Source organism: Culex pipiens, chromosome 3 (assembly GCF_016801865.2).
Source record: "Culex pipiens pallens isolate TS chromosome 3, TS_CPP_V2, whole genome shotgun sequence".
Classification (NCBI taxonomy): Eukaryota; Metazoa; Arthropoda; class Insecta; order Diptera; family Culicidae; genus Culex; species Culex pipiens.
Genome location: NC_068939.1, coordinates 173,851,848 through 173,875,235, shown reverse-complemented (window position 1 = coordinate 173,875,235; position 23,388 = coordinate 173,851,848). Strand labels below are relative to the sequence as shown.

The 23,388-nt window shown below is 35.8% G+C and overlaps 4 protein-coding genes across 5 annotated transcripts; 2 read left to right on the top strand and 2 right to left on the bottom strand.

The window, feature by feature from the left end:
* Positions 1 to 3,759: 3,759 nt before the first annotated feature.
* On the top strand, positions 3,760 to 4,480 carry LOC120417066 (uncharacterized). The gene is made up of 2 exons (XM_039579023.2): positions 3,760 to 3,933; positions 3,998 to 4,480. The coding sequence occupies exons 1-2, from the start codon at positions 3,907 to 3,909 to the stop codon at positions 4,298 to 4,300; spliced, it is 330 nt and encodes a 109-aa protein (XP_039434957.1). The 5' UTR covers positions 3,760 to 3,906; the 3' UTR covers positions 4,301 to 4,480.
* LOC120417065 (beta-1,3-galactosyltransferase brn) lies at positions 4,421 to 11,526 on the bottom strand. The gene is made up of 3 exons (XM_039579022.2): positions 10,371 to 11,526; positions 9,283 to 10,316; positions 4,421 to 5,028 (listed from the first exon to the last, which is right to left on the bottom strand). Exons 2-3 carry the CDS (start codon positions 10,302 to 10,304, stop codon positions 4,833 to 4,835), a joined length of 1,218 nt encoding a protein of 405 aa, XP_039434956.1. The 5' UTR covers positions 10,305 to 10,316; positions 10,371 to 11,526; the 3' UTR covers positions 4,421 to 4,832.
* Positions 11,527 to 11,671: 145 nt separating this feature from the next.
* Positions 11,672 to 18,426, top strand: LOC120417048 (general transcription and DNA repair factor IIH helicase subunit XPD). The gene is made up of 6 exons (XM_039579001.2): positions 11,672 to 11,813; positions 12,845 to 13,557; positions 13,620 to 13,716; positions 13,778 to 14,441; positions 17,136 to 17,662; positions 17,721 to 18,426. Exons 1-6 carry the CDS (start codon positions 11,809 to 11,811, stop codon positions 17,995 to 17,997), a joined length of 2,283 nt encoding a protein of 760 aa, XP_039434935.1. The 5' UTR covers positions 11,672 to 11,808; the 3' UTR covers positions 17,998 to 18,426.
* Positions 18,042 to 23,096, bottom strand: LOC120417049 (transmembrane protein 104 homolog). Of its 2 annotated transcripts, none has more exons than XM_052709797.1 (3): positions 22,852 to 23,096; positions 21,292 to 22,787; positions 18,042 to 18,586 (listed from the first exon to the last, which is right to left on the bottom strand). In XM_052709797.1, exons 1-2 carry the CDS (start codon positions 22,885 to 22,887, stop codon positions 21,300 to 21,302), a joined length of 1,524 nt encoding a protein of 507 aa, XP_052565757.1. In that variant the 5' UTR covers positions 22,888 to 23,096; the 3' UTR covers positions 18,042 to 18,586; positions 21,292 to 21,299. The 2 variants fall into 2 exon arrangements, with proteins under 2 accessions (XP_052565757.1, XP_039434936.1); XM_039579002.2 differs by having other exon boundaries at positions 21,280 to 22,787; positions 22,852 to 23,095.
* Between the last annotated feature and the right edge of the window lie 292 nt (positions 23,097 to 23,388).

Below are 23,388 nucleotides of genomic sequence, written 5' to 3'. Positions count from 1 at the left end.
CCCGCACCTCGTCCGGAGGGGTCTGACGTTCCGACGCTCGACGTCAAAAATTGCAGCACTCTCTCGGTCGATGAACTACTTTCGAAGGTCTTGCCTTTTTTCAGTAACCAAAAATGTTTAGCCACGGAATTTCACACACACGATACGCGCGACCGGAAGGTGGACAATTTGGGCGATCTTTCAAGCGGAACCGCGAACGGAGAAGGGTACGGAAGTTAACATTTTTCGACACCCGCGAAGACAACACCAGAAAACATCAACACGGCACTTTTGCAGAACAACATGATCGATGAAAGAATTGTTGTTGTTGTTGGAAATCGATGAAGTTCTGTCACGCTAATGCTGCTGGCAGCACTGATTAAAAGGGGAGATTATTCGTACAGTGGGCCCAATGCGATATATATATTTTTTTAAATATTGAAGAAAAAACTAATTTGAAGTTTTGTAAGGAATAATTAAACCTGATCAACCGAAAAATCAAAATGGATTCATAAAAAAAATCAAGACTTCTAAAAATTCAATACGAGGTTTTTAAAAATTTTGAAATTTGAGCCAATGATTTTAAAAAATACACAATAAATAGACTCATTAATACATATTTAACTTATTTTTGACAGAAGTAAACCAAAATAAGAATATTTGTACCGAGATATAAAAAGAGAGTGTGAGCCGGTAACATGGAGTGAAACATTCCCAACTGTCTTGGAAAACTTCACAGAATGATTAACTCCATGTTGCGCTTTCAATTTCTCGATACATTTTGGTTATTGTTTTGGTTGTTTTTTTAATTGTGCATGAAATTGGACATTTTGTTTTTGTTTTTATAAGGCTTTCTAGCCAGAAATTTACTAACACATTCAAAGTATGTTTACATTACAGCTGGACGTTTGTTTGTATCAGATTTTCTATCTCTTTCTAGCAAAAGTTTTTTGTCAGGCGTCTTTTAGCTGTTTTTTTACCAACTGCCAGATGTGTCAGCCAACATACTTCGCAGGACTGCAGCTGACATGTGACAGCTCGAGCTCGATCATTGTTTGCATCAGGACACTGTGGCGAGAAGTACGTCATTTTTTTGGGTTAAATTATATATTTTTTCACTGGGCCTAGAAAACCTCATATAAAATTCACAATCCCAAAATTATTTTTAAAAGATTAGGAACGTTATAAAAAAAATTAAGTTTTTGTCCAATTTTTGTCCCTCAACTCTGGTCAAAGTCAAGGGGGAAGAGGGGGTAGGGTAAAAAATATTTTATAATTGAAATTACAGAAATGCTAAATATTATTTTAAATGCAGGAAAATGCATTTCAAAATGTTTTCAGTTTATTAGACTACTATTCCATTTAAATTTTGTAGTTTTTTGAAAAAATATACTTTAGCCCCCAGATTTTTCACCCCGACTTTGAAGGTGATTTGAAAAATATTTGCAACGGCCTTATTTAAAAATCAAAAATTTCAAATTGAGTGTATTTAAATTTGAATATTCTTAACTTTAGAAATTTTTAGGTTCAAGCCGAGGTTCAAGCACTCAAGAATTCTGAAATTCAAAAAAATATTTTTCAGCGTTTATATCTCCTTAATCATACACTGAAAATACGCCACCCTTTTTATTCAAGTGCCCAAACACATGAATTATTGAATAAAGCCACATCATAGATCTAATTGGTTTGTGTTTCAACATCAATCCAAATCACTATCAAATGCAAGTGTTTGGGCGATTACCTTTTTGTTATTTTTTGACACGTTATTGTCATTCGGGTGGCTCAAGCTTTTCAAGTGTTTTGCTCATGAATTTGTCCCACTGTCTTGAACTATTCAAAGTGATGAGGAAAACACTTGAAATTGATCTTAAGACCTACACAAAACACTAATCAAAGTCAACGTGATTTTCCACTTGAATTTAATAGGGACGTGGCGTTACATCGTGCTGCCACCTGGTTTTTTTAAGCGCAAGAGTGTAAAAGTGCTGAGTCATCATCTAAAAATAGACGGCGCCCTATCTCGCCCAGCAAAATGAAGTCGATAAAGTAGTCGGTTTCGATGCGAAAAAGTGGAAAACGTGGTCTAAAAATAGCGACGCCATCCCCCTATGTGTTTCACTGATTGGTTTTAGCGCGACTTTTATCGATGGCTAGAAGCGAGGCTAGAACGAGTAGCACAAAAAACTCTCCCGTTTTCAACTGGCCTACCGCGCAGTGGTACCGTTCACGACTAGCAAGCGAGAACCTGTATATCGCTTGTAGATACTATTATTTTTCAACATCATTTAAAATTCAAGTGTTTGGCTATTGAAATTATTTCTTGGCCAATCACCGCAATTTCGATTGTTTTGCGTTTGATATTTGAGTGCTCTGTAATGCAGGGTCAGATCATGTGCGAAACACTTCGATGCGCTGTGTGAGTTTTGCTCAGTGTATGTTCCAAACATGCTAAAATTGATTATCCAAGTAGAAAAAGCTAGATTCCTCTAGCATTCTTTAATCTAATCTTATCTAACCCTAGCGCAGCCAGGGCATCCTGGAAAATGCCTCAGGTTGATTAACGCCTAGCACTCTTCTTGTCATTATTAACAATTGCAGTGGCATTGGGGCTTTGCTTTGAAACATCACAAACGTTAAAGCGGCCAGGCCAACCGCAATGATGATTCGTTGAATTGGATTGAGTTTGAACACGAATGTTCAAACAGCAATACAGTTCTGAATCTACAGGGGAGGAAGAAACGTGGGGATCCCCCGCTCACGTTCCTGATTGTTTGAGTTACGAATCGTTGGGAGCCACCATGCTAAGAAGTTTTGGTGTTCCGGGACCCTTGGGGATGGGACATTGTATTTCCACAGATGCCTAGGACACTATTTTCCGTGGTCAAAGCGCCACAACTCGCTCAGCTTTCTCTAGCATTTTTTAGCATTTAAATTGGTTTTCAAAAGATTGTTGATCTATTTCCATTATAGGATTTTTTGATTTATTGAAATGAATGTTTTTGGATTCTCAGAATTATAGAATCTAATAATTCGGTCCGAAAATTAAGCTTAAATTTGTGATATTATTGTTCACAACGATAAAGCTTATTTATCTGAGAACAAAGCAAAGGATTTAAAATTGATTTTTAATTCTATTTTTAAAAATTAACTTCACGTCCCTTCTTGGCAGATAAAGGTCCTATAGGATACTTGACAGCTCGTTCCAAGGGGACCATAGTTGATCCGACGGTTGATCCATCGACAAAATTTTGTCTAGTCAATTTATTTTTTTTAAATAAAAAAAAAGTGATCAGAAATGGTTTTTAATCGTGTTTTTTACCGTTGTACATAAAAATTGGGTACTAAAGCCCTATGTAAATTTTTATGTACAACGGTAAAAAACACGATTAAAAACCATTTCTGATCACTTTTTTTCATTTTAATGTAAACAAATTTTTTGACAGGACAACATTTTTTCTATGGATCAACTATGGTCCCCTTGGAACGAGCTGTCAAGTAGAAGCTTTTCTGTCGAGAAGGACCGCGAGGTTAATTTTTCAAAATTGATTTAAAAATCCATTTTAAACTCTTTGTGGTTGTACAAAGGGTCACTGTACTCAGAAAAATAAGCTTTATCGCTGTAAACAATAATATCAGCAATCTAAGCTTCATTTCAGGACCCAATTGACATAGGGCTTTAGGACTCTATTACCACATCTATTTGTCTGTGATAAGAATCCTTTCATCGATTTTGTCGGAGTAGCTTGTTTTTGTGCAACCAACTGTCAAAAGTGTCGGAATTTCACTCGCGTTTGTTTACGTTCTTTCTCAAGCAAACATTTTTTCCGTTAAAACTGTTTCTGCTAAATTTTGTAATTTATTGTAATTTGTTGTTTGTTTGAAGTAAATAGCTTGTCCTGTGTAGTTTTGGTCAAATATAAAATCACAATGTTTGAAGCCGCCGCTCGCCTTCAGGTGATTACCAACCAGTTCAAATTTTAAGTAAAATAAATCATTAACAATTCCACCCCCAACTCAGGCCCACAACCAGGAAATGGTAAAATGCCTCTCGCAGCTGCGAACCCAGCGCCAGAAGCTGGCAGACCGGGTGGCCACCCAGCAGCAGGAACGGCTCGCGCTTCAGACGGAAATCGGCAACCTTCAGCGCCAGCTCGACTCGCTGGACGAATCGTTGGAGCAGAACCGACGCAAGCTGCACGAGCAGGAAGCCAAACTGGCCGATACGGAAGCTGGCTATAGTAAGGTCGTGGACACGATGCACATCCTGCTGATGTCGGTGAAGAAGGACGGGGAGCGGGAGATGAAGCAGGAAGCGACGTAGGATGAGTTGGTTGAATGGTTGTTTATTTCATTATGATTAATTTTTTCCTACAATTTAATGATAACTTAGAATAACGAACCTCTTAATAAGTTAGCAAAATAGGCACATATTCACACTAACCAACTTTGAATCGAGAATAAATACAAAAATTCTACTTAGTTTTGGTGTGAAATTGAAAAATGCTCGTTAATTGTTTGATATTATTAGTTTAAGTTCCTACGAAAATGTCTTCTCTAGTTCTGCGACGCCTTTATCACACATCAGTCTAAGTGGAAGTCTGAAAACTGACTCGTTTTTGTTTCGAAGAAAGCTCTCTAAATCGATGTTCTCGCTATTCTACACTGCTACCGATATTTCTTAAGTCTGTTTTACTGATAAGAGAGAACTTGCTATCAAAAAACTTGCGTTCGTTACACCCTAAATATGTCGTTGACTAAAAAACACAGAAAAAAAATGCATCAATTTGCTAGCCCAGCGTTTCATATCTCAGTGGGATCATCTCGCTTCAATTCCTGACTTCTTGCAATTCTTCTTAGGCATAACCGGCGGCCCGCACCTCGTTCCAGATCTTGACCAGCTCCTCCGGGCTGTCGTAGCCGTGGGTGGCCAGCACGTACTTGTAGCTTTGCGGGCCGAGGAAGGGCGCCTTGTGGAAGTAAAACTCCTCCGAGTGGAGCGGCTCGATGCCGGCCTTGAGCGCCACGATGCCGAGGTAGATGTCGTCGAAGCTGGTTAGAGGGTGGGGAATGAATATTAAAGAAAAATCACATTGCTAGTACGGAGATCAGAAGGAACGCGCAAATCTCTAAATTCAAAAAACGCTTTAATTCAAAAACCTTTAAATTCTTAAATTCTTAAATTCCTAAATTCTTAAATACTTAAATTCTTATTTTCTTAAATCCTTCAATTCTTAAATTCTTAAATTCTAAAATTCTTAAAATTCTTAAATCCTAAAAATTCTTAAAATTCTTAAATCCTAAAAATTCTTAAATTCTTAAATTCTTAAATTCTTAAATTCTTGAATTCTTGAATTCTTAAATTCTTAAATTCTTAAATTCTTAAATTCTTAAATTCTTAAATTCTTAAATTCTTAAATTCTTAAATTCTTAAATTCTTAAATTCTTAAATTCTTAAATTCTTAAATTCTTAAATTCTTAAATTCTTAAATTCTTAAATTCTTAAATTCTTAAATTCTTAAATTCTTAAATTCTTAAATTCTTAAATTCTTAAATTCTTAAATTCTTAAATTCTTAAATTCTTAAATTCTTAAATTCTTAAATTCTTAAATTCTTAAATTCTTAAATTCTTAAATTCTTAAATTCTTAAATTCTTAAATTCTTAAATTCTTAAATTCTTAAATTCTTAAATTCATAAATTCATAAATTCTTAAATTCTTAAATTCTTAAATTCTTATATTCTTAAATTCTTAAATTCTTAAATTCTTAAATTCTTAAATTCTTAAATTCTTAAATTCTTAAATTCTTAAATTCTTAAATTCTTAAATTCTTAAATTCTTAAATTCTTAAATTCTTAAATTCTTAAATTCTTAAATTCTTAAATTCTTAAATTCTTAAATTTTTAAATTCTTAAATTCTTAAATTCTTAAATTCTTAAATTCTTAAATTCTTAAATTCTTAAATTCTTAAATTCTTAAATTCTTAAATTCTTAAATTCTTAAATTCTTAAATTCTTAAATTCTTAAATTCTTAAATTCTTAAATTCTTAAATTCTTAAATTCTTAAATTCTTAAATTCTTAAATTCTTAAATTCTTAAATTCTTAAATTCTTAAATTCTTAAATTCTTAAATTCTTAAATTCTTAAATTCTTAAATTCTTAAATTCTTAAATTCTTAAATTCTTAAATTCTTAAATTCTTAAATTCTTAAATTCTTAAATTCTTAAATTCTTAAATTCTTAAATTCTTAAATTCTTAAATTCTTAAATTCTTAAATTCTTAAATTCTTAAATTCTTAAATTCTTAAATTCTTAAATTCTTAAATTCTTAAATTCTTAAATTCTTAAATTCTTAAATTCTTAAATTCTTAAATTCTTAAATTCTTAAATTCTTAAATTCTTAAATTCTTAAATTCTTAAATTCTTAAATTCTTAAATTCTTAAATTCTTAAATTCTTAAATTCTTAAATTCTTAAATTCTTAAATTCTTAAATTCTTAAATTCTTAAATTCTTAAATTCTTAAATTCTTAAATTCTTAAATTCTTAAATTCTTAAATTCTTAAATTCTTAAATTCTTAAATTCTTAAATTCTTAAATTCTTAAATTCTTAAATTCTTAAATTCTTAAATTCTTAAATTCTTAAATTCTTAAATTCTTAAATTCTTAAATTCTTAAATTCTTAAATTCTTAAATTCTTAAATTCTTAAATTCTTAAATTCTTAAATTCTTAAATTCTTAAGTTCTTAAGTTCTTAAATTCTTAAATTCTTAAATTCTTAAATTCTTAAATTCTTAAATTCTTAAATTCTTAAATTCTTAAATTCTTAAATTCTTAAATTCTTAAATTCTTAAATTCTTAAATTCTTAAATTCTTAAATTCTTAAATTCTTAAATTCTTAAATTCTTAAATTCTTAAATTCTTAAATTCATAAATTCTTAAATTCTTAAATTCTTAAATTCTTAAATTCTTAAATTCTTAAATTCTTAAATTCTTCAATTCTTAAATTCTTAAATTCTTAAATTCTTAAATTCTTAAATTCTTAAATTCTTAAATTCTTAAATTCTTAAATTCTTAAATTCTTAAATTCTTAAATTCTTAAATTCTTAAATTCTTAAATTCTTAAATTCTTAAATTCTTAAATTCTTAAATTCTTAAATTCTTAAATTCTTAAATTCTTAAATTCTTAAATTCTTAAATTCTTAAATTCTTAAATTCTTAAATTCTTAAATTCTTAAATTCTTAAATTCTTAAATTCTTAAATTCTTAAATTCTTAAATTCTTAAATTCTTAAATTCTTAAATTCTTAAATTCTTAAATTCTTAAATTCTTAAATTCTTAAATTCTTAAATTCTTAAATTCTTAAATTCTTAAATTCTTAAATTCTTAAATTCTTAAATTCTTAAATTCTTAAATTCTTAAATTCTTAAATTCTTAAATTCTTAAATTCTTAAATTCTTAAGTTCTTAAGTTCTTAAATTCTTAAATTCTTAAATTCTTAAATTCTTAAATTCTTAAATTCTTAAATTCTTAAATTCTCAAATTCTTAAATTCTTAAATTCTTAAATTCTTAAATTCTTAAATTCTTAAATTTTTAAATTCTTAAATTCTTAAATTCTTAAATTCTTTAAATTCTTAAATGCTTAAAATTCTCAAAATTCTTAAAATTCTTAAAATCCTTAAAATTCTTAAATTTTTTAAGTTTCTTAAATTCTTAAAATTCTTAAAATTTTTACAAGTCTTAAATTCGTAAGATTCTTAAAATACTAAAAAAATTAAAAATTCTTAAATGTTTAAATTCTCATTTTTTTTCAATCCTTAAATTTATCAAATGAAGTAAAGCAGAGGAAAAAGTCAATAATTATATTTAAATTGTCTGGCAGAAAAGAAATACAGCTTAAAAATTTTGAAATTGATATTTAGGGTTATGATTTAAAAATTGGCTGTTGCAAATATTATTCAAAGTTTCAAATTAAAAAAAAAGGAAAACAACAAAATCCAAAACATTGAAATTTAAAAACTCAAGCTTCCAGAAATCCGAAATTTATAAATTAATAAAATAAAAATTTGGAAAGTTCAGCACCTCTGAAATTCAAGATTTTTTTTAAACGTCTCCAGAAAATCAGACCTTTTTGGAGTAATATCTTAAGCTAGAAAAAAATCCTTGATTTTTGAATTTTTAATGGTAGAATTTTTGTACGAAATATTTGAATTTCGGATGTTCTGAGCTATCCAAATTTTGAATTTTAAAATTTATAAATTCCTGAGTTTTTTTAATTTTTAAAATTTTTAAATTTATGAATTTTGTATCTCTAAATTTCAAAAGTTGTGACTTTTCTTAACTTAAAAAAAATCTTATGTACAATATATTTTTTTAAGTTTTTGTTAAATTATTTAAAATATGAAAATAAAATAAATTTAAAAAATGTTTAATAAATTCAATAAATTGAAAAAATTAACATTTAACAACCCTTAATACAAAATACAAAAACATATGAAAAAATTTCTATAATAAAATTCAAAACTTGGATATTTAACAAATCAAGAATTCAAGAAATTCAAAATTTAGAAATTCTAAAAATTTAAAAACTCAGAAATTCGGAAATTCAAAATTGTAAAATTCAATATTTGGATAGTTCAGAGCATCCGAAATTCAAATAGTTTGTAATTCTATAGTTGAAAAATTCTATGAAATTATAATTAAAAAAAAAAAACAACAATATAACAAAAAATAATAAAATTTCCGCCACTAAAAATTCAAAAATCAAGGATTTTTTTTTCTAACCTAAATTTTACTCCAAAAAGGTCTGAGGTTCTGGAGGCATTTCAGACATTTTCATGAATTTCGGATGTTATGAGCTTTTAAAATTTTAATTTCTAGTTTACCTGATTATTAAATTTATAAATTTAGAATTTCTTGAAGTTTGATTTTGAAATTTTGTGATTTTTTTTTTTAATTTGAGAACTTTGAAAAATATTTGTAACGGCCAATTTTTAAATTAAAATTCTAAATTTCAATTTCAAAAGTTTCGAGTTTTAGATTTTTTCATTTTTTTATGTTCTGGCAGACAATTCAATGATAATTCTAGGTTTACTTCATTTCGAGCAAAACAAAATCCGTCCTTTTAATATTAAGATTCTGCGTTTTGAGATTCGGCATTAAAAGGAAATTCTGAATTTTCAGAATTATTGATAGCTTTGTAATTTGTAAGTCACATGCAAATCCAAATTATTAGATTTTCCATGCGCGTTTTTTTATATTGCGTTTTGTGTTCCTCCCGATCTCCGTACCAGCCTTCAACCAACTCACCGAAAGTGCTTCGTGTACATGCTGACGTAGTACATCTCGAACAGCGCCTCGTGCGACACCAGGAACGCCCCGGCCGTCACGTACGTGGGCCACATGTGCCACGGGTACTCGTCCAGCGAGACGTACCACTTGCTGCTGCGATGGCGGTGCGGCGCCGACCGGAACACAAACCCGGAAAACAGCTTCACGTCGCTCGGCAGCTCCATGTCCATGTTGAGGATTTGTCGCTTCTTCCTCCGGTGTTGCTGGAGGTTCGTTCCGTTCGTGCTCGAGACTGGTTCTTCGACGCTCTTGTCGCTCGAGCTCGAGTTGTTGACGGTGGTTTGGCTGAGGCGGCGGGCCAGCTTGCGCAGGGCTTCGTCCGTTTCCTCCAGGTACTCCGGATAGTTGACCGGGTTGCGGACGTACTTGAGCAGATTTTTCGACGACACGTAAAAGTCGTCGTCGGCGAACATGTAAAACTTGGCACGCGGACAGTAGCTGACGGCCCAGCGGAAGCCCATCATGGTTTTGATCGTGTTGTTAAAGTACGCGTCGACAAAGTCACCCTGGACAATGTCCCGATAGTTGGCGTACTCCAAATCAATCAGCGACTGCAGTCTCCGGTTCGGCACCGCCGGCCGTCCCAGCACGAAAACCGTCCGGATCTTCACGTCGGAAAAGCGCTTCTCCCAGCCCCAGCTCTTGCGGATCGCAACCCGGCGGTCAAAGTGCTCCATGGCGGATTTCACGATGAAGACCAGCCGCGGCGCAATCATCCGGTCGTCCTCGCGGCACTTGTGCTGGCAGTCGGTGATGTAGGAGTAGTTGTACCCGTTGATCGGTTCCACCGCCGGTCGTTGGCCATGCCGCAGCTGGTACACGTACGACAGGATGTCCCCCTCGAGGGGATAGCTGAACGTTTGCTCGAAATCCGCCTCGAACATGTGCGTGAACGCGCCAAAGTACTCGAGCGTGAGCAGGGCCAGCACCGCCGAGGCCACGTACTTGAGCTTGAACTTGATGCAGATCCGGGGAAGCATCCTGACCTTTTTCTGTGGGAAATTAACTTATTAAAAACAAAGAAACCCTCAAATAATTCAGTTTACCTTTAAAGGACTTGTTGTGAAATGCTGCAAACTTCAATAACAACACTCTTTTCCCTTACATAATTTTGGTAATTTAATTAGTGCTCTCTAAAGCCGCAAAACACGCATATCTGACTGAATCGTCGCACTTTTTGAACAAACTATTCCAACAAACCACAAACTTAACCTTAATTTACAACAAAATTGCCATTTAGCGTTGAAATTCAGTGAAAATCTCGCCCGGAAAACCAAAAATCCTGCACCGCACTGTGATTCACAACCTGTTTGTCTGAAAATTTTAAAAAGTTTTCTCTGACAGTTCGAGCCAAACATTTCATTAGGGCACAAAAGCAAAAACCGCGATTCGAGAAAATCGCTTGCAAAAAATGGACAACTTGTTTCAATTCCTATTTAAAAAATAAGCTTGACTGATGGTATTTTTACTGATGATTCGATAAAACACATCATTATCCTCAACTCTGCTTTACTGCTTCTTAATTTAAGTTGATTTTCACAATAAAACTCATAATTTTAAAAAATCTCGTTATTAGGCCCTTTTAGCTTTCCAACTGCTGTTCATAATGGGCCCTTTCTAAATGCAATTTCGAAGAGAACTAAAAGGGCACTAAAGCGCTGTCACCGGATTGTTGTTTTGAATGATGTTTATGGGACCTTTTGTTCAGTTAGAAATAATGAGGAATTCAGGGAACATTATGTTAATTAGTGATGTTTTGTGATCGAATGGTGAGAATAAGGCATGTGAAACATAAAAATTCTTCAAAAGTGCACTGAACAGCATCCGCGGGACCGTATTAAATATTGTGTTTCGACGAAGTTTTTTTCTGCAGAAATCCTTGGTGAAACGTAAACCAAACGTTGTTTTGAAGTGAATTAGTGTTAAGAATGTATGAAAAGTTCACTTTATATCATAGAAAGTTCCTCAACTACGAAAAACTAACGAAAAATAAAAGGGCACAATTGAACTTTTTTTCTGGTTCGGAGTGAACATTGTTATGGGCCCTTTTGTGTTTTTGATTTTTTCAATAGGAAATTGTTTGTTATCAATCTGATTCTTGGAGGGCATGTAGGGAGTGTACTAATGAATGGAATAGTGGAATAATCCCGAATGTTTACGTTTTGGTTTTGTGCCCTAATGAAATGTTTGGCTCGAGTTCTCCATATCCCACCCACAATCCTCCCACACCCAACACGGGATTGTTTACGTTTTTTTACTTCTGTGAGGGTGATGCTGAACGACCACAAAAAAAAACTCCTGACAAGAAATTAAATTTTGTCGGAGTTGAACTGGCAACGCTGTGCTCGGCCGGTCTCCGAGAGAAACGTCAAAAGCGAAAACTTTAGTTGATTGTAAACAAAGCACGTTTTGCGGTGTGTTGTGTCGTGTACCGCAAATTTAAGTTGAATTTTTAGAGTTTTTGATGCACTAAAATCTGTTAACATGAGGTGATTTATTCTGTTTCGAAGTGAAGAACTTTAATATTTGTCCAAGAGGGGTTTTAAAACACTAGTCAACTAGAGACGGCACGTTGCACAAAAATCTAGTTGGGTTGTTTGTCCAAACTTTACACTGAAACCCCGATGGTTTGACATCAACCAACCCAGCAAGCTTAGTACAAGAGAGCACAGAGGCATCGCTATGCTGAAAAAGATTGAGGAAGCCGTGAGGTGTATGAAGTCTGGAAACGCGCCAGGGATAGATCGGATTTCCGCTGAAATGCTCAAAACGTCAAGGCGTCAGCCCAGCTGTCAGCTCGGATGCTGCTTCGGCTATTTAGCGAAATCTGGGACGCCGTCACTTTTCCGGCTGACTGAATGCAGGGCAGTTTAGTGAAGTTTCCCAACAAGGGGGACCTTTCCAACTGCGACAACTGCCGTAGCATCATGCTGCTGCGCATAATTCTAAAGGTTCTCTACAAAGTGATCTTGTGCAGAATCAAATCGAAGATCGACGATACTTTTCGACAGCAGCAGGATTCCGATGCGGCCGGTTATGTGTGGACCACATAGCGACACTTCGTGTCACACTCGAACAAGTCATCGAATTTCTGGATTCTCTTGACCTGGTTTTCGTTTATTATGAAAAGGCGTTCGATCGTCTCAACCTCAAAAATCGCTGGAAAGGTCTAGAGCGCAAGGTTGTTCCGGAGTTGATCGGTTTTGCTGATTGTTGAGGAGGATTTTGTCATCGTTTGGAATGATGGTTTGAAGCATAACCTGTTTTTGAACGGTTGTCCAATGTATCTTACTAAACTTTTTATTTTATTTTCTTTATGTACCTTGTGAATCATTAATGTGAAATCATAAATATTTATAGTTATAGAACTATTCCTGGCTCTCGGGAATATGATGATCAAACACATCTACAATTGATAGAAATTGGCTGTGATCAATTTTTAAACAATTTTTATTCAAGTGTTACTAAAAAAATAGATTTAGATGGTTTGAAATGATGAAGAAACCTAAACCTCCCCCAGGATAAGCGTCGACGGTCTGCTGGTGTACTTCCCGTACGAGTACATCTACCCGGAGCAGTACGCGTACATGCTGGAGCTGAAGCGCACCTTCGACGCCAAGGGCCACTGCCTGCTGGAGATGCCCTCGGGGACGGGCAAAACGACGACGCTGCTTTCGCTGATCGTCGCGTACATCATGGAGAACCCGCACATCGTACGCAAGCTGATCTACTGCTCGCGTACCGTGCCCGAAATCGAAAAGGTCATCGCCGAGTTGAAACATCTGATGAACTACTACGAAAAGCAAACGGGCGTGATGCCCAACATCACCGGACTGGTGCTGTCCTCTCGTAAGAACATGTGCATCCACTCGGAGGTCAGCAAGGAGCGCGACGGCAAGATCGTGGACGCCAAGTGCTACGGCATGACGGCGAGCTACGTGCGAGATCGGGCCGCAACCGACGACTCCGTGCCCATCTGTCAGTACTTTGAGGGCTTCCAGGCGGAGGGCAAGGAAACGACGCTTCCACCCGGCGTCTACTCGATCGACGACATGAAAGAGTTTGGCCGCGAGCGCAACTGGTGTCCGTACTTTATGTCGCGCTTCGCGATCAACCAGGCGCACGTGGTAGTGTACAGCTACCACTACCTGCTGGATCCGAAGATTGCCGAGGTGGTCTCGAAGGAGCTGTGCCGCGAGTCGGTCGTGGTTTGCGACGAGGCGCATAACATTGGTGAGGACGGAGTTCTTGCGCGATTGCTAAATTTTAGTTAACCGCTCGTTATTTCTCTACAGACAACGTCTGCGTGGACTCGATGAGCGTCAAGATCAACCGTCGATTGATCGAGAAAAGTACGACCGGAGTGCACACGCTGGAGAAATACGTCGCAGAGTGAGTTAAAACTAAATGTTTGAATTTATAAAATTTTATCTTACCGATTCTCTTCCCACAGAATGAAGGACGACGACCGGCGACGGCTCAACGACGAGTACCTCCGGCTGGTACAGGGACTCAAGGACGCCGCGATGCAGCGCGAGACGGACATGGTCCTCGCCAACCCGGCCCTCCCGTCGGAAATTCTCAAGGAGGTCGTTCCCGGGAACATCCGCAACGCCGATCACTTCCTCAGCTTCCTGAAGCGCTTCATCGAGTACATAAAGTCGCGTCTTCGCGTGCAGCACGTCGTTCAAGAGAGTCCGGCCGGCTTTTTGAAGGACATTCAGCAGAAGGTTTGCATCGAGCGTAAACCGCTGCGGTTTTGTGCGGAACGGCTGTCGTCGCTGCTGCGCACGCTGGAGATTACGGACCTAACGGAATTTGGTCCGCTGACGGTGATCACTTCATTCGCTACCCTGGTTTCAAGCTACACGAAAGGATTCACGATCATCATCGAACCGTTTGACGATAAAACGCCGACGGTGTCGAATCCGATCATGCACCTGAGCTGCATGGACTCGTCGATCGCGATGAAGCCGATCTTTCAGCGCTTTCAGAGCGTTGTGATTACGTCGGGAACGCTCTCGCCGATGGACATGTACCCGAAGATCTTGGACTTTGAGCCGGTGGTGATGAGTTCGTTCACGATGACGCTGGCCAGGCCGTGTCTGCTGCCGATGGTGAGTTTCCTCCTTTTTTTTTTAAAAAAAAAGGAATCGATTCCTGGAATCTATGGATTTTTCAGAAACTCGTTATTTAAGGTGGCAAAAAAACAAAGAAATCTAAAATTTGCACAATTTTTTTTCTAAAATTCCAAATATTGAAAATTTTAGGATTATCAAATCTCGATTAAATTTTCAAAAGGCCCTATCTGCATAAGAAACCCATGAGGTTGTTTTGAAAATTTTATCTAGAAATTATAAAAAAAAATATTTTCTAAAATTCTTAAATTTATCATTTAATTTTATCTTGCTTTATTTATTTATTCATAAATTCATAAATTCCTAAATTGTTTAGATCCTACATTCTTTTTTTTTTCAAATATTAATATATTATTAATTTTATATTGTAGATTTTATTCTAAAATTACAAATGTTAAATATTTGAGAATTCCCAAATTTATTAAATTCTTAATTGCTGCTAAATTGCTTTGTTCTTAAATATTTAAATTCTTAATTTTCTAAATTCTTAAAATCCTGAATTATTGCACTTTTAAGTTCTAAAATTCTTATATTCTTAAATTGATAAATTGTTGAATTATAATTTTTTTCAATCTGTTTTATTTTTACTTTTTTATTCTTTAAATTCCATTCTTTACATTCTTTAATTCCTTATTTTTAATACCATTGAATTAAGTAAGTTTTTCCCATGACCCATGAAGAGTATCGGAGCAGCATTTACAAAGCGGATTCAGTAGCTATTTCTTACCTTAATGTTTATATGTTAAGGTTAATGGTAACATTCCATAGGTCTCCTTCCCTAAGGTGTAGTTATAAGGTCCAGCTTGTGATGAGACACTACCTTCCCTTACGTGGCTCATACTATTTTTAAACACATTGATGCTTAATTTTGTTTTGTTCTACAATTATATTTCTCTATATATTTCTTATTCTTTTTTTAATTCTTTTTTTAAATTATTTAATTCGATATTTTAATTATTTTATATACCAATTCTTCAATTTTTCAATTCTTTTATTTCCTCAATCTTATTTTTTTTTAAATTTTATTCGTAGTTTTGTAATACACTGATTTTTCCTATCATTCAATGTTTGAGACATTTGTTTTTTTTATTTCTTAATTTTTTAATTTTTCACTCCTTTATTTTTTCAATTCTCAATAATTTAGAATTCTTGATTATTTTTACTTTTTTAATCTTTAATTCTGTAATTCTTTAATTCTTTAATTCTTTAATTTCTTTAATTTCTTTAATTGTTTAATTGTTTAATTGTTTAATTCTTTAATTCTTTAATTATTTAATTCTTTAATTCTTTAATTCTCTAATTCTTTAATTTTTAATTCTTTAATTCTTTAATTCTTTAATTCATTAATTCTTTAATTCTTTAATTCTTTAATTCTTTAATTCTTTAATTCTTTAATTCTTTAATTCTTTAATTCTTTAATTCTTTAATAAGGCTTTCTAGTCAGAAATTTACTAACACATTCAAAGTATGTTTACATTACAGCTGGGGGTTGTTTGCATCAGATTTGCTATCTCTTTCTAGCAAAAGTTTTTTTCAGGCGTCTTCTAGTTGGTTATTTTGGCTGACCGCCCGATATATCAGCCAACATATTTTGCAGGACTGTGACAGCTCAAGCTCGATCATTGTTTGCATCAGCACACTGTGACGAGAAGTTCCCCATTTTTGGGTTAAATTATATTTTTTTCACTGGGCCTAAAAAGCCTTATTCTTCAATTCTTTAATTCTTTAATTCTGAAATTCTTAAATTCATAAATTTTTTAATTCTTTATTTCTATAATTCCTTAATTCTTTAATTCTTTTGTTCGTTAATTATTAAATTCATAAATTCCTATATTATTATATATTCTGGACCTTTTACAAAATGAAAAACTGCAAAATTTTTAAATTCTTAAATGATACCAGTTTTGTCACCATCTATGATTACACAAAATCTGATAACTTTGGAGTAATTTTTTAGGCAAGAAAATTTTTGAGAAGAAAATAATGAAAATTTCGTGCTTCGATTTTTCTGAGTGACACTTTGGTGAGGATTATCGAGTACAAACTGCCGCAAATTAATTTTGTTTTTAGATCTAAATTTATGAATGTTGAAACTTATATTTTTTGTTCATATAATTTAAATTATTAATAAAATTTGTATGTCTGTTCCGATTTGTTTTAATGGCGCGGATTGGGTTTTGGGACGGCGCGGATTTGGCGCGTATTTTTTTCGACTTCTCCGTAATAACCTTGAAAATCTCAAAAACACAAAACTTTAAAATTCGATATCTCTGGAACGAAACATATTCCTTCCTGTCAATAAGTGATTCTTATGCAAAATTGGCAGGGAAATGCGATGGTGAGGTCAAATTTATAAAATAGATAGGGCTGTTTTGAGATACGGCCATTTAAAGTTTTCAATTGCGCAATACAGGTAGCACACATTTCTTAATCTAAATTTTGATCACGGAAATGGATTCTACCTCCAATTTCCTCAAAATTGAGCTTAAGACCGACCTTCTAAGATTTGTGGTTCCGGAGCTATCGCCGTTTGAAAATAGGGGTTAACTGAACAACACTCTAGGACACGCTTTGAACGTTCGTGAAAGGAATTCACACCCAAATTAAAGTTTCTGAAATCCATTAAAATTTAAAAATTATAAATTGGAAAATATATTAAATCTCTTCTCGCAGATCGTCGCCCGCGGCAACGACCAGGTGGCCATCTCGTCCAAGTTCGAGTCGCGCGAGGACACCGCCGTCACGCGCAACTACGGCCAGCTGCTGGTGGAAACGGCCAAAACCGTCCCGGACGGGATCGTGTGCTTCTTCACGTCCTATCTGTATCTGGAATCGGTGGTGGCTTCGTGGTACGACCAGGGCATCATCGACACGTTGCTGCGGTACAAGCTGCTGTTTATCGAGACGCAGGACAACGCCGAGACGTCGTACGCGTTGATGAACTACGTGAAGGCGTGCGAGTGTGGCCGCGGGGCGGTTCTGTTGGCGGTCGCGCGGGGTCGCGTGTCCGAGGGCGTTGATTTTGATCATCATTTGGGGCGAGCAGTGTTGATGTTTGGCATTCCTTATGTTTACACGCAGAGTAGGATTTTGAAGGCGCGGTTGGACTATCTGCGGGACCAGTTCCAGATCCGGGAGAATGACTTCCTGACGTTTGACGCGTTGCGGCACGCGGCTCAGTGCGTGGGACGAGCCATTCGGTAAGGTTGAACTCTCTTTTCTTGATGCTTAAATTTGACCTTCTTCTCCCCCTTCCAGTGGTAAAACCGACTACGGCATCATGATCTTCGCGGACAAGCGCTTCAGCCGGCAGGACAAACGTGGTAAGCTGCCCAAGTGGATCCAGGAACACCTGACGGACAACTACAGCAACCTGAGCACGGAGGAGGCGATGCAGCTGGCCAAACGATGGCTCCGCCAGATGGCCCAACCGTTCACGCGTGAGGACCAGCTGGGCGTGTCACTGCTGACGCTCGAGCAGCTGACGTCGATCGAGAAGGAAAAGCTCGAAAAGCAAGCCCAGGGAAAGCAGTGATGAAGATGGTCAATAAAAAGTTGCATTTTTCTTTCTCTTATTAACGTTTACATTGTTTTATTTCAACTACATTCAGATGATTTTTTTCCTTTTTTGATTATTGTGTCGTTTTCTTAAGTTGTTGTCTGTAAACTAGTAAATATTGTAAAATAGGTTCTTCTCTTTATTTGTAATTTGCGCCACATTATTTGTCTCTCGTTCACACCAAATCATTAAAAACAAACGAAAACCTAAAAATACCTTGAAGAAACATTTTATTTGGAACTAAACAAACTAACATTTTGACCAGCAATTGGAATTTGTCCAAAAACGAATTCATGCAAATTTATCTACCCTGAAATGTTTTAATAACCCTGCAAAAAAAAAAAAAAAATCTAAAACAGAATTCTACAGAAATTATTCACCCACGCATATACAAATTATTTATGCCTCTCTGCTGCGTCATCGCACACATTCAGTCTCGTGCGTTCTTATCTTAGAGCTTATTTTCTTCAGTTTATTATTTTTTCACTATTATTATCGCTGGAGGCGACGGAATTCCGTTGTATTTTACTTTTTTTTTCTTTGTTTTTAAGATGGCGAGGAGATTCTGAAAAAAAAACAAATTAATTTCATCATTTTTGTTTAAATCATTTTATACTTGATTTTTGTTTTACAAAATAAATGGTGAAATCGAAAATATGGTTTTCATCTTGAATTGCAGTACATTCGAGAACACCCGAAATGTACTACAAAGCCCCACTGCGTTGGGCAGGAAGGATGCGTGGACATACCGTACCGTTAAAAAAATATATAAATATTGAAAGCCATATTTTCAACATTTTCATAGAAAAAGTTACAGTTTACACTAGTTCAGTTGTTTTGCAATCATTAATTTTCAAAAAATGTAAGATTTGTAGAAAACAAAAAAAACTTTTTGCGATAATAATTTTCAAAAATTCAATAGATTCTTAAATCGACCCAAACGTACTAAAAATGATTCTAAACGCAGGAGAATGCATGCAAATTAATTTCAGCTGATTGCACTTAAATTTCCATTGAAATTTTGATGTTTTTCGAAAAAAAAAAAAAATTTCCCTTGATTTTTCGGGCCAATTTTATTTTTTTTATTTTTGTGTTTTTTTTTTGTTTGAATTTTATAACTTTTTTTTTTAACCACCACTTCCAGTAGCATGACATTAACAATTTATAAAGTATTTTGTGATACTTTTTGTTTAAAAAAATTGAAAAATAGGCATGGAATATTAAAATCAGTTTTTCATTTCTGAATATGTTTAAGTTTTAGATTTTTTTTAATTTTAATTTTTAAATATATGGTTGTTTAATTTTGTTATAACTTGTTTGTTTTAAATATTAATAGCAATCAGTGATGCTAAGTAAAATTTTCAAACTACTAAGTAGATTATAAATTTCTCAAGACGGTTCAAAATTGAAAGTCGCTTTCATCTTTCTTTCTTTCCGTTTTTGAGCGTTTTGTTATTTGGAGTTTATCGATTCATCTTCATCATCATTTAAAAATACACTCAAACCCCGATGGTTTGACACCAACTGTTGTCAAACGAACGGGGTCACTTTTTAGTTTGACACCCCTTTTACATGGAGTTCACACACACAACCTAGGGTTTGTTTTGATAGTGTGCGTGAGCGCTGTGTAAAAAGTGACAGTTCGTCACTTTTTAGTTTGATTTTGACCAACCAACGGGGTACAAACTAAAAAAGTGTCAAACGAAAAAGTGACCAACCACCGGGGTTTGAGTGTATCCATACCAAGTGGTTTTAAGCTCTAATCAAATGCTTGACTTAAAAAAAAACTTCGAAAAGAATAGAAAAAATCAACATCGTTTCATTTTCAACAATGAAAAATGAACCAATAGTATCCGAGGTATCGTCATTCGAAAAGAGGGGTTCTAAACGACACTGAGAAAATCATTTTTCCAAAATTATAAACTTTAAGAGTTAGTATCTCAGCAACATGCACTCCGAACAACACTCCAAAAAGACAAAAAATTGCGGAGCCAAAGAGATTTGCGAAAATAGTTTGCAGGGACGCTTTTCATTTATGAAATATTTTTGAATTGCAAAATATAAAAAAGACGAGATGAACTTTTTTTTGAGGAACCTTTTATTCTTCAAAAGTTTGAAAAGTCCTTCTCAAAATACAGATTTTGATAAATACACACACTCAATTTGTAAGACCAGCCCGCAAAATTTTAGGGAGACTTGTTCGGAAAAACTAATAATGCAAAATGGCCTCTTTTGACAAAGGGAATGCATGGACAAAGTTTCATCAAAGTATAAATACTCAAAATTGTTCACAAAATTCCGCATTTTTTTGAAAGTACTCAAATTTCTATAATTTACAATATGTGTTGGGTACCAAATGAAGCGACATTTTTTTTATGCTTTTTCACTTTATTAGAGTTTTTAGGAAAATAATAAAGTTTTCACAAAATAACGTATTATTCGAAAATACTAAAATTTTCTAAATTTGAAACATGAGTATCAAATCTTTTCACTTCATCAAAGTTTTTTTCGTTAAAAAACTAAAAAAGTCACAAAATACCGTATTTTTCAAAAATACTCAAAATTTAAAGATTTGCTAATGCAGCAAAATTGTGAATGCATTTTCACTTTATTAATTTATTTTTGTAAATCACTAAATTTTCACAAAATATCGTAATTTTTTTAAATTGTCAAATTTTTATAAAAAAAATTATATGAAGCATACAACATTTTAATGTATGTTTGAAGCATGCAAAATTTCGCTTCGTTTAACACCCATATTGCATATTTTGAAAATTTGAGTATTTTAAAAGTACGGTATATTGTGAAAATTTGGGTATTTTCCTAAAAAAAATCTAATAAAGTGAAAAATCTTACAAAATTTCGCTTTGTTGATACCTATGTTGTAAATTATGGAAATTTACTTTCGAAAAAATGCGGTAATTTGTGAACAATTTTGAATAACTATTTATACTTTGAAACTAACTACATTTTCAAAAAATATATTCTTCGTGAAAGCATTGAAAACTTAACATGATATGGTTGAATGAAGTCGATTTTAGAAGGATTTTTCAAATTATCGGTCCATTATCAGCGATAAGATTACCGCCGATTAACAACCTCGACTGAGACACTTGTGGAATTGTAGCATTTTTCGAGACCAGAATGATTTTTTGATAATTTCTTAGACATTTTCGAGGTTTTCTAAAAGAAATGTTTCCTATGCTAAATTTAAATTAAATTATAAAACAAAAAAAATAATAATAATGATAAACTCACCTGCCCACACACCTGCCCATTCACTTCATGAGATCGATCGTGACGAGCACGAGGCACGCCGCAGTCCAGCTGACGATCGCCACCAGCCAAAAGTTGCCCTTGAACGGGCTCCGGAAGTCGTTGATGATGCCGCGGCCGATCATGGCCTCGCACGTGCGCCTCGCCGAGTAGACCAAAAACACCGGGATGAGGTACTGGATTCCGGTTCCGGCGTAACATCCGGTGAAACCGACGAGCGAGATGACACTCTCGGTGAAGAAGCAGATCACGATGGGGGGTAGGATGGCGAGGAGGGGGAAGAAGACGCGCCGCAGGAAGAAGTTGTACGACTCGAGTTGGGTCGTGTCGAGGAAGAGGGTTTGGAGGTTGCTGCGCAGGGTGATGGCGATGATCGGGAAGCTGGCGGACAGGGTGAAGACGGGGAAGAGCGCGAGGAAGTACTCGATCGCTTTGAGGAAGCCGCTGTCCTGGTCCGAGTTGGGGACAAAGTTGAGCGTGTACAGGTCCTTGATGTCAGCGAATGCGAATATTCCGGTGAGCGCTAGGGAGAGGTAGAACGCGGCGATGAGTCCGTAGTCGGCCGAGATGAGCGATTTGAGCTTGCGCTTGTTGGCGATCGGCGTCAGCAGACTGGGCAGTGAGTGATGGCACATGAACGAGTAGATGCAGGTGCCGATCAGGTACGGAATGCCGTTGACGTCGGCCCGCTTGGGGATGATTGGCGGGTCTTGGGAGGACTGCGCGGCAAAGAGGCGATGCACGGCAATGCTAATCATCACGGTGAAGGCCAGCCAGCGGAACAGAACCGTCACCAGTTGGAGATATTTGGTCTTCTGCACGTTGAAGAACGCAAACGGGCCAAGCACGCCGATGAACGCGATCAAACAGAGACGGTACGTGTCGAACCGGGACAGGGCGCTGTCCTCCCAGCAGCGGATCGTCACGTCGTCGCCGTCAGTGTCGTTGCCCGAGTGGTTGTGAACACAGATTACATCCCGCAAGCTTTTGGCCACGGCCGCCGAGTAAATGCTCAGGTCTCCGTACAGATAAACCGCCAGACAGAAGTAAAACAGAAACCGTCCAACCCGGCCAAAGAACAGATTCGCCATCTCCCCGAGCTCAATCTTGCTCGACAGGCTGTAATACTGGTTCCGGCAGTACATTATGTTCAGCGGCATGTGTTCCACGCTCGCGTCCGTCAGATTATCGTCCACCACAGAGCCGGAACCAGCACCACCGACCAGCAACGGTTCCGTCATCGTTTCCACGTTGCTGTCCTCATCGTGCTCCAGGACACGGTCCCTTTTGATGAACTGCAACCGCTTCCAATTCTGAATGGCATTCGCACAGGCCATCGTCTCGATCACGAACGTCACGGTCATGTAACTGGCAAAGGCCAGCACCACAATCAACACCGAGCCCAGAACCCATCCCGCGTGGCTGAAGGCGGAAGGGAGCGTTAACGCTCCGGTTCCAACGATCAAATTGAAGATAAACACGAATCCGACCTGAAGGAAAAACAATCGCCATGAATCACAAACACTTCCGTGGCCCACTTTTTTCAAGACTTACCCAGGTCGGGAACTCCTCTTGGGCGCTCCGAGGCATATCATTGGGGGCTGCTTCGCATTCGCTACTGCTGCTGCACGCTCCGCAAACCAATGAATCACCAAGAAATATCTGCTAAATCAGCAAGAAACGATCGACACTGCTGGTTCTGTTGCGCATTCGACTTTTTGCTCAAGCAACACAAAACAAAGGAGATCGTCGTCGTCAGAGTGGGTGGTGTTGGTGGTGGTGGTGAGATATGAAAACAAAAGCTGCGACGTCGACGTCAAATAAGGGGGTTGTGTCCGTTGCGTCGCGAGAGAGAGAAAAAAAATTGGGTCCATCTGTCAAAGTACGAAGTCAGCAGAGTAGTGTCGGAGTTGTTTGTAAATGGGGAAGGCACTTGAAATAATTTATTTAGAAAAAATAAAAATTTATAATATTATTAGGAAACCCACAGGAAACCCCTTCAAAATAGGAATTCACGGCGTGTTTTCTAGAACAACCTTATCAGGAAAAAATAGTCATCGCTACTTTCAAATGTGTCTTATAGGAAATTTT